The 10110-nt window shown below is 44.9% G+C and overlaps 1 protein-coding gene across 1 annotated transcript in view; it reads left to right on the top strand.

Annotated features, from left to right (window-relative positions):
* The window catches only part of lipea (lipase, hormone-sensitive a), a 29354-nt gene extending 21518 nt beyond the window's left edge, over nt 1–7836 (top strand). Inside the window, exons 3-11 of the mRNA XM_014142167.2 lie at nt 1310–1594; nt 1840–1930; nt 2671–2816; nt 3018–3203; nt 3333–3488; nt 3690–3834; nt 3948–4175; nt 4353–4741; nt 6808–7836. Coding sequence (XP_013997642.1) covers nt 1310–1594; nt 1840–1930; nt 2671–2816; nt 3018–3203; nt 3333–3488; nt 3690–3834; nt 3948–4175; nt 4353–4741; nt 6808–7068 — 1887 coding nt within the window. The 3' untranslated portion in view covers nt 7069–7836. The remainder of the gene's footprint in view (nt 1–1309; nt 1595–1839; nt 1931–2670; nt 2817–3017; nt 3204–3332; nt 3489–3689; nt 3835–3947; nt 4176–4352; nt 4742–6807) is intronic.
* Nucleotides 7837–10110: the final 2274 nt, after the last annotated feature.

The raw sequence follows: 10110 nt of genomic DNA on the forward strand, positions 1-10110 counted from the left end.
TAGTGCAGCTCATCCAGGATGGCACATCAATGCGAGCTGTGGCAAGAAGGTTTGCTGTGTCTGTCAGCGTAGTGTCCAGAGCATGGAGGCGCTACCAGGAGACAGGCCAGTACATCAGGAGACGTGGAGGAGGCCGTAGGAGGGCAACAACCCAGCAGCAGGACCGCTATCTCCGCCTTCATGCAAGGAGGAGCAGGAGGAGCACTGCCAGAACCTGGCAAAATGACCTCCAGCAGGCCACAAATGTGCATGTGTCTGCTCAAACGGTCAGAAACAGACTCCATGAGGGTGGTATGAGGGCCCGACGTCCACAGGTGGGGGTTGTGCTAACAGCCCAACACCGTGCAGGACGTTTGGCATTTGCCAGAGAACACCAAGATTGGCAAATTCGCCACTGGCGCCCTGTGCTCTTCACAGATGAAAGCAGGTTCACACTGAGCACATGTGACAGAGTCTGGAGACGCCGTGGAGAACTTTCTGCTGCCTGCAACATCCTCCAGCATGGCCGGTTTGGCGGTGGGTCAGTCATGGTGTGGGGTGGCATTTCTTTGGGGGGCCGCACAGCCCTCCATGTGCTCGCCAGAGGTAGCCTGACTGCCATTAGGTACCGAGATGAGATCCTCAGACCCCTTGTGAGACCATATGCTGGTGCGGTTGGCCCTGGGTTCCTCCTAACGCAAGACAATGCTAGACCTCATGTGGCTGGAGTGTGTCAGCAGTTCCTGCAAGAGGAAGGCATTGATGCTATGGACTGACCCGCCCGTTCCCCAGACCTGAATCCAATTGAGCACATCTGGGACATCATGTCTCGCTCCATCCACCAACGCCACGTTGCACCACAGACTGTCCAGGAGTTGGCGGATGCTTTAGTCCAGGTCTGGAGGAGATCCCTCAGGAGACCATCCGCCACCTCATCAGGAGCATGCCCAGGCGTTGTAGGGAGGTCATACAGGCACGTGGAGGCCACACACACTACTGAGCCTCATTTTGACTTGTTTTAAGGACATTACATCAACGTTGGATCAGCCTGTAGTGTGGTTTTCCACTTTAATTTTGAGTGTGACTCCAAATCCAGACCTCCATGGGTTGATAAATTGGATTTCCATTGATTTATTTTTATGTGATTTTGTTGTCAGCACATTCAACTATGTAAAGAAAAAAGTATTTAATAAGATTATTTCATTCATTAAGATCTAGGATGTGTTATTTTAGTGTTCCCTTTATTTTTTTGAGCAGTGTATAATGCAAACTAGAAATATATTCATTTTATTCACAATATCAGGTGACAATAAAGCATCTCATCTCTCAGGTGCTGCAGTCTTGCCTTTTGCACATCATCCACAAGGGCCGCTACATTGCCTCTAACTGCCACAGGGCCTTCTTCAGGGCCAACCACAACGCCTCAGAGATGGAAGCCTACTCCAGTGCCCTGTGTCAGCTGCGGGCCCTTCTCTACCTTGCTCAGCGTCTGCTCCACGACAACGGTCATGGGCAACTGTACGCCCTGCAGGATGGAGAGCTGAGCAGGAGGTTTGTGAGGGAATACACCTCCATGCACAAGGCCTGCTTCTATGGCCGCTGCTTGGGCTTTCAGGTCAGTCATCGCCACTTGTTGACTTTGTGGAAGGAGTGGCACCTTGAATTCAATATAATTTTGATAAGATATAATTTAGCAATTGGTCATTGTGAATGCTGGACTAAGCTTTTCGTGACTTGGGAATATACTGAGGGTGGATATACTGTAGCCTCGGCTATAACCAGGCTTCCCTGACGTTTTTGGAGGTATGGCTACGTGAGACTAATGATACTGAAATCCACATTTTCCCTCCGTCTCTCCAGTTCTCGCCTAACCTTCGTCCGTTCCTGCAGACAGTTGTCATAAGCATGGTCTCATTCGGAGAGAGCTACGGAAAACAACAGTCTGGGTTAGGTCAGTCTCTGTAAATGTCTGTGAATTCTTTGGGCTGTAAAGAGCTTGTAAAAACGATATATATTAATTTAATGGAGTACAGGCTTAACTGAATAAACAACACAGACTGAATGCAATTACATTTTAGTAGTTTGAGGAATGGTCTCGTCTCTGAGGGAAGGTCCTCGCAGCCAGATGATGTGATTGTAAGGTAGTCCTATGCACGACTGCTGGCATCAAACCCCTTTTTCTATAATACAGTAAGTAAGAGAATGTGGCTAAGTTTGTCACATAAATGCAACCCAAGATTTACGCCTATTGGCTGAGAGAGAGAGGAAGGTGATAATTGCAAAAATGAGCCCAGCCCATAGGTTAAACAGCAAGCGTGAGGCATATGCATTATTGTGCCGTGCTTATAAGCTACCAGGTAAATGGGTGAATGACCTTCCACACATGGCTAATGGGAAAGGGGAGAAGAAACAAGATGCTAAACTGATGATGATACGTTTGTATACATTCCCACTATGCCCATAGAATAGGAAACAAAAGTGAATTTATGTTATGGATGAAGTTAAACAAACATTCAGACCAGCCTTCCTGATTTGAACTATCGTAATAGTACTTGGCGCAATAAACCTGAGTGACCATCTACCTCTTAGGGCCTCTTGTAAGATTTGTGGTTATCCTTTGACATTTTAAAAAGTTAATAGCGTAGTATGCACTGCCCTACAGACTTTGCATTCACTCTCCATTTCCCTCAGGCATGGCAGCTTTCTCCTTCCTTACCTCTGGGAAGTATGTCATTGATCCAGAGCTGAGGGGAGCAGAGTTTGAGCGGATCACCCAGAATCTGGACATGAAGTTCTGGAAGTCTTTCTGGAACCTCACAGAATCAGAGCTTCTATCGGTGAGGGCAGAAGGGAGTCCACTAGTAATATGATATTGTATGCAAATAGGATGTCTTGAATCTTGCAGTCTCTCTAGGTCTCTCTCTGTTTCCCCTACTTACTCAGTCTCTTTTCTTGCTCTTCCAAACTTTCTGTTGGTTTGATTGCTTTTAAGACCGTTTACAACATCCTCTTCATCATTTTATCCCTTTCTCCCACAGGGCTTGGCCAGTATAGCCTCTAACCTAGTGCAGCTGAACCTCACCCTGACCATACCTCCTGAACCACTGCGCCTCCCCCTGGCCTCAGACCCCCGTCTCTTTGCCCCCGTGTCCCCTCCGGTGGCCCACTGGGGCCCTGGACCTGTTAACATGCGGCTCATCTCCTATGAACTTCGAGAAGGACAGGTGAGCTCTCAGCTGTAACCTCAGTGGTTACTATGTGATGTTTTTATCAAAGTTCTGCACAGTTTAGTCATGTTAGTGTAAAAAGGGTTACGTTATGACGGAAACATCTCTTTCTCTCTCTTCCTTCAGGACAGTGAAGAGCTGCTGGCTTTCTCTCGTACAGAAGCTACCCCCATCTCTGTGTCTTTGGTACCGTTTGGTGCTCGGAAGCACCCTCCCTCCCCCTGGCTGCTGATCCACTTCCATGGAGGAGGCTTTGTGGCCCAGACTTCGAAATCCCATGAGGTATGGTAGGCCAGGCATTGTGATGTGATGCCTGCAATTACTTAAGCTAATCACTCACCTTAGTCTCTCAGTAATCAAGTGGGGCTCAGCACTTACCATGAAGTCTACTTTCCTCTCTTTTAACAGTTATGTTTAATTTTCCTGTCACTTCTCCATTTTCTCATCACTCCATTTGTCCACCATCCTCCTTTTATTTCCCAGAACTATTTGAAGAGCTGGTCCAAGGATCTAAATGTCCCCATCCTGTCTGTGGACTACTCCCTTGCCCCTGAGGCCCCATTTCCCAGAGCCCTGGAGGAGTGCTTCTATGCCTACTGTTGGGCCCTCAAGAACTGCCATCTTCTGGGTCTGTGTTGTTACTAATGTGTTAGAGTTTAGAACCAAAGAAATGATTGCAGAATTTTAACAACCTCCTGTATCAGACCAGCTGGTACTGATTGCTCTGTCCCCCTGCCCCAGGCTCCACGGCTGAGCGTGTGTGTCTGGCTGGGGACAGTGCTGGGGGTAACCTCTGCATCACAGTGTCTATGAGGGCAATAGCCTGCGGTGTGCGTGTCCCAGATGGTATTATGGCTGCCTACCCAGCTACCCTGCTCACCACTGACGCCTCGCCCTCCCGTCTGCTCACCCTCATTGACCCACTACTGCCATTAGGAGTGCTCTCCAAGTGCCTCAACGCCTACGCAGGTAAGGAAGGAAGGATGTGAAATGGATGAGGGTATTAGTCAAAGCTTATGGAAATTAGTTAAAGAGGGGCAAAGAGTGTCTCAGCATTAAGAGTGATGCTTTTGTGTGGAGGTCTTAAATAACTGCATTGTTTTGCCTTTTTTTCCCCAATTACCCTTCCTCTTTTCCACTCTCCAGGTGTAGACTCTCAGGCGGTACAGTCCACAGAGGGGACCAGCACATTGAGTGCTCTAGGTAGAGACACAGCCTTGCTGATCAGTGACCTCACACACGGGGCATCCAATTGGATCCAGTCCTTCCTTCCTGCAGAGGTCCTAGGGTCACTGTCATCGTCACACCAGAAGTCCCTCGACAACGAGGCCCACTACACATCAACGTCACCCTATTCCTCCTCATCCAACTCCTCCTCAGGTCCTAGGTATTACCCAGAAGGTTTTGAGCCCCTGCGCTCTGAGCGCCTCGCTGTGATCCAGACGACTAGCTGTCCCATCGTCAAGAACCCGTTTGTGTCACCGCTTCTATCCCCTGATGACCTACTGAGAGGACTACCGCCTCTACACTTAGTGGTGAGAGGGGGAGATGAGGGAGGGAATGGATGGGTAAAAGCTGTGTGTGTGTGTGTGTGTGTGTGTGTGTGTGTGTGTGTGTGTAAAGGGGTGGTTGTGGTGGTAAACAGCTGAGAGATGGAGCTTGAGAAAAATACGTATAACCACCGAGCTATAGATGCAAAGACTGACCATCTTGAGATCAAAATGATAGTTTTAACCATGTTTTGAAGCTATACAGAGTTTGTTTATAAGCATTGGCATAAAACAAGCTTATATTTTTGGTTCATAGGGGTATACTACAAAGCAAGTTCAATAACTTTAAACGTTTTAGAAAGATAAGCTTGAAATGGGCATAGTCTAATTGCCTCAACAATCAAACACATATCTAAGTTTATTTTTCTTAATTAACCAAAAAATCAGTAGTTATTTGTGGTCGTTTAATCCAAGTTAACTGGCTAACTCATTGGTCCTGATTTGTAGCATAACCCTCTGATGTGGTATGATAGTTGAACTAAGCAGTTATAGGTTATATTCTTTAAGAATGAATGGCTGTAAAGTACCACAGTATAAGTCATAATGCCCATAAAACCTAGTGATGAAATGTGAAATGGTTCCAATAATTTTTCCCATTTTAGAAACACTTAAAATAAAGGCTGTGTTTCATGTAGGGTTACTCTGGCGTGACATTTTGATAACCCCCCCCCCCCAAAATGAAATGCTAATTAGCTGCTAATGTGGCTATCATAAACTACTATTTAAAAAATATATACCTTTTTTAATTGTTTTACCTTTATTTAACTAGGCAAGTCGGTTAAGAACAAATTCTTATTTACAATGACACCCTAACCCGGACAACGCTGGGCCAATTGTGCACGCCCTATGGGACTCCCAATCATAGCCGGTTGTGATACAGCCTGGAATCAAACCAGGGTCTGTAGTGACGCCTCTAGCACTGAGATGCAGTGCCTTAGACCGCTGCGCCACTCGGGAGCCCCAGATGATCTGAATGACACTGCCAAATCGAGGCAGAGGTAAGAATGTCTGGATTAACTATCTGTTAGCTAAATGTTGTACAATAAGTTGGCTACATTTCTTTAAATGGACAATTCTGTGAACTGTCTTGTGCAAGTTTTAAATTGGCACAATACCTGTTAGCAAAGGTGTCAGCTAGAGATGACTTGCAGGGATTTGTAGTTCTGATTGATGTCTACTTTGATGCTAATTAGCATTTTGTAATCTAAGAGTAAATGGAGGCAATTATATAGAAGTTACCTTGTCCGATTTGAAATTTACATGGTATCAAAACGTCACGCCAGGGTAAGTCTACATGAAACACAGACGTTATTTTAAGTGATTCTAAAATCCCCTATGGGGAAAATGAATGGTGGAAAAATGATTGGAACCATTTCCCTGTTTGACCGCTAGGTTTTATGAGTATTATGACACCGCAACGGCAGGACTCTATACACCCCTTTCTGTGTTTGCAAACATTGCTGCAGGAGGACAATGCACGCCATATTGGTTGCAGAACACGGGGGAGTTCTCATTAACCGCCAGCAAAACAATCCTCCGTTTACATGTTGCTTATGAGTGCATTTCACACTAGTTTTGGATTATCATTTCGATTTTAAAGATGTATGAATGTCCTGCTTAATATACTAGTTGTGTCGTCATTGCAAATCAACTCACTGCATTATACTTAAACACTTTTGGCTAGAGCTCTTATGTCAATGAGCGTTGGCATTCTAGCTATCAACTGCTACATCCAAAATAAGTATTTTGCAAAGATCACAACCAAATATAATCTTAGCGACTGTTCAAGCAATGATCAAAACAACATTGTAAGCGTACCCCAAAAAGTGTTTTTGTTTAGAAGTAATAACAACAGAAATGCAACTATGTTGAATGGGCGCAGATGGCGCTGGGGGTCATTCTGCCTCCAAAAATCATGTGCATTCCGTGCCTGACGTCAGTGTGTCGTGCACTGAAAAGGGGCCTACATATCATTAATTAAACAGTCCAAAAATGGAGGAAGAATCTCCAGATTGGCCCTGTAATTCTTACACCCCTGTCTGTCCCCACAGGCCTCTGCACTGGATGCCTTGTTGGATGACTCTGTGATGTTCGCCAAGAAACTGCGGGATATGGGCCAACCAGTGACCCTGAAGGTGGTGGAGGACCTCCCACATGGCTTCCTTAGCCTATCGGGGCTCGCTAAAGAGACACAGGTGGCCTCAGACATCTGCGTAGAGCGAATCAGAGAGGTCTTTCAGCAGCAAACCCCACCTCCCTGTACTGACAAGCAACCAAAGTTGGAAAGGACCAATCATGGCCCATCAAATTGAGTGGCTGACCAGCTGCCTAATAAAATGGAGGGGAAAGTGTAGTTGTTAGATTAGAGTTTGTAGGGAACTGAGGAGTCATGCATGTACAATTTATCAAATGGTGAAGAGGGCGGGGGGGAAAAAATACACTAAGGATGGAAGAAAAAGGGAGGACAGGCCCCTTGAGGGGCTTTCCAGATTATTTTACTCAATGGTAGTCTGGGGGAAAAGGCAGTCGTCTAGTTGACTGACAGCACAATACGATCATTCAAAGCACACTGGGGGAAAAGTATGAAATGTAGTGTCCTTTTTAACATTGCAGAAACATAACACAGGGTTAGTTAATAAAACCAATTTGACCAGCATTGAAAGAAATGCCTTGTCTGGTTGCTATTCTGTTTTTATGCTTTAACCAACCCCTTTGTCATTGATTTGGCTAAAGCAGAAACAAAATGGCAACCAGCTACTTAGAAATAGAAGTAATAATCTCTGAATAGACAGATTTGTGTAATCAGAAGTAGTGCCTTTAACTCACTGTACTGTACAAACAAATCCCTTTATTTTACCTTGCCTGTATCATCGAGTTGAACAACTAATAGGACCTAATGCATACATACAGTGCCTTTCGAAAGTATTTAGACCCCTTGACTTTTTCAACATTTTATAAGATTAGTCTTATTCTAAAATTGATTAAATAGTTTTTTCCCCTCATCAATCTACAGACAATGCTCCATAATGACAAAGAAAACAGGTTTTTAGAAATGTTTGATAGTTTATAAAAAAAAAAAACACATTTACATAAGTATTCACACCTTTTACTCAGTACTTTGTTGAAATACATTTGGCAGCGATTACAGCCTTGAGTCTTTTGGGGAATTACGCTACAAGCTTGGCACACCTGCATTTGGGGAATTTCTCCCATTGTTCTCTGCAGATCCTCTCAAGATCTGTCAGGTTGGATGGGGAGCATTGCTGCACAGCTATTTTCAGGTCTCCAGAGATGTTCGGTAGGGTTCAAGTCCAGGCTCTGGCTGGGCCACTCAAGGACATTCAGAGACTTGTTCCAAAGCCACTTGTGCGTTGTCTTGGCTGTGTGCTTATGGTCGTTGTCCTGCTGGAAGGTGAACCTTTGCCCCAGTCTGAGGTCCTGAGTGCTCTGGAGCAGGTTTTCATCAAGGATCTCTCTGTAATTTGCTCCGTTCATCTTTGCCTCGATCGTGACTAGTCTCCCGGTCCCTGCCACTGGAAAACATCCCCACAGCATGATGCTGCCACCACCATGCTTCACCGTAGGGATGGTGCCAGGTTTCCTCCAGAACGTGATGCTTGGCATTCAGACCAAAGAGTTCAATCTTGGTTTCATCAGACCGGAAAATCTTGTTTCTCATGGTCTGAGAGTCTTTAGGTGCATTTTGGCAAACTCCAAGCAGTCTGTCATGTGCCTTTTACTGAGGAGTGGCTTCTGTTTGGCCACTGTACCATAAAGGCCTGATTTGGTGGAGTGCTGCAGAGATGGTTGTCCTTCTGGAAGGTTCTCCCATCTCCACAGAGGGACTCTAGAGCTCTGTCAGTGACCATCAGATTCTTGGTCACCTCCCTGACAAGGCCATTCTTCCGCGTTTGCTCAGTTTTGCTGGGCGGCCAGCTCTAGGAAGAGTCTTGGTGGTTCCAAACTTCTTCCATTTAAGAATGATTGAGGCTACTGTGTTCTTGGGGATCTTCAATGCTGCAGAAATGTTTTGGTACCCTTCCCCAGATCTGTGCCTGGACACAATCATGTCTCGGAGCTCTACGTACCATTCCTTCAACCTCATGGCTTGGTTTTTGCTCTGACATGCACTGTCATCTGTGTGACCTTATGTATACAGGTGTCTCCCTTTCCAAATCATGTCGATTCAATTGTGTTTACCCCAAGTGTACTCCAATCAAGTTGTAGAAACATCTTGATGGGTTCTGACTTCTAAACATGAAAATATGAAATATCCTTATTCATGTCACTGAGGGAGAGGGGAATGTAGAACGTTTACATTCTGCCAGAATATGTTGTTAGACATCAGGGATCCAATGGAAGGAGAAGGGCCACAGTCTGGTACAAGTCAACAGGACAGCTGTGGAGGAGTGAGGAATTTGGGCAGAGGTCAGATGAAGTGAGGAAGAACAGATATCACAAAAATTCTATCTTGCAAGGGCCTCTCGGGTGGCGCAGTGGTCTAAGGCAGGATCTCTAGTTGTGGCACTACAGATCCTAGTTCGAGTCCAGGCTCTGTCGCAGCCGGCCTTGGTCTTATGCAGCTGTGTGACCCAGTGGGTGAATAAACTTGGTTTGAGCTTTACTAATCGTCCGTGAGTTTTTACTCTTTATTTAGAACCTAACAGTTGGCGCTGCGAACTACAGAGTCCGAATCAGTGAAACAGGAGCCTGCACCAGAAATAACGTAGGCACAGTTCCTACACCTGTTACCAGTCATTATTTAGTACCTAACAATCTCAAGAATGATCAATGGAAACAGGATGCACCTAAGCTCAATTTCAAGTCTCATAGCCAAGGGTCTGAATAGTTATGTAAATAAGGTATTTGTTTAATTTTTTATGTATAAAATAGAAACATTTCTAAACCTGTTTTTGCTTTGTCATTATGGGGTATTGTGTGTAGATTGCTGAGGAACTTGTTTTATTTAATCCATTCTAGAATAAGGCTGTAATGTAACAAAATGTGTAAAAGGTCAATTGGTCTGAATACTTTCCGAAGGCACTGTAGGTACTTCAAGTGTGTGTGTGGTGAATTATGTAAGCTTGTTTGTTATGTATTTACAAGATACAACTACAGTATTGTATTGACAAGGTAATGTTGACCAGCAGCGTATGAGTGTGGTAATGACTTGGTTGAACATGGACATGTTTTTGTTTGGGTTACTGTTTTGGAAAAATGTCATGTTGTATTTAAGGCTAGATGTCAAATATACTTACTACTTACAGATGACTAACAAACTTTGAAACACCAGTAATCTTTTTTGACTTGGAGATGCCTAATACGGACAGAAGCATGTCTGTTCTACGAAATAT

The sequence above is a fragment of the Salmo salar genome, chromosome ssa14 (assembly GCF_905237065.1).
Source record: "Salmo salar chromosome ssa14, Ssal_v3.1, whole genome shotgun sequence".
NCBI classification, from domain to species: Eukaryota; Metazoa; Chordata; class Actinopteri; order Salmoniformes; family Salmonidae; genus Salmo; species Salmo salar.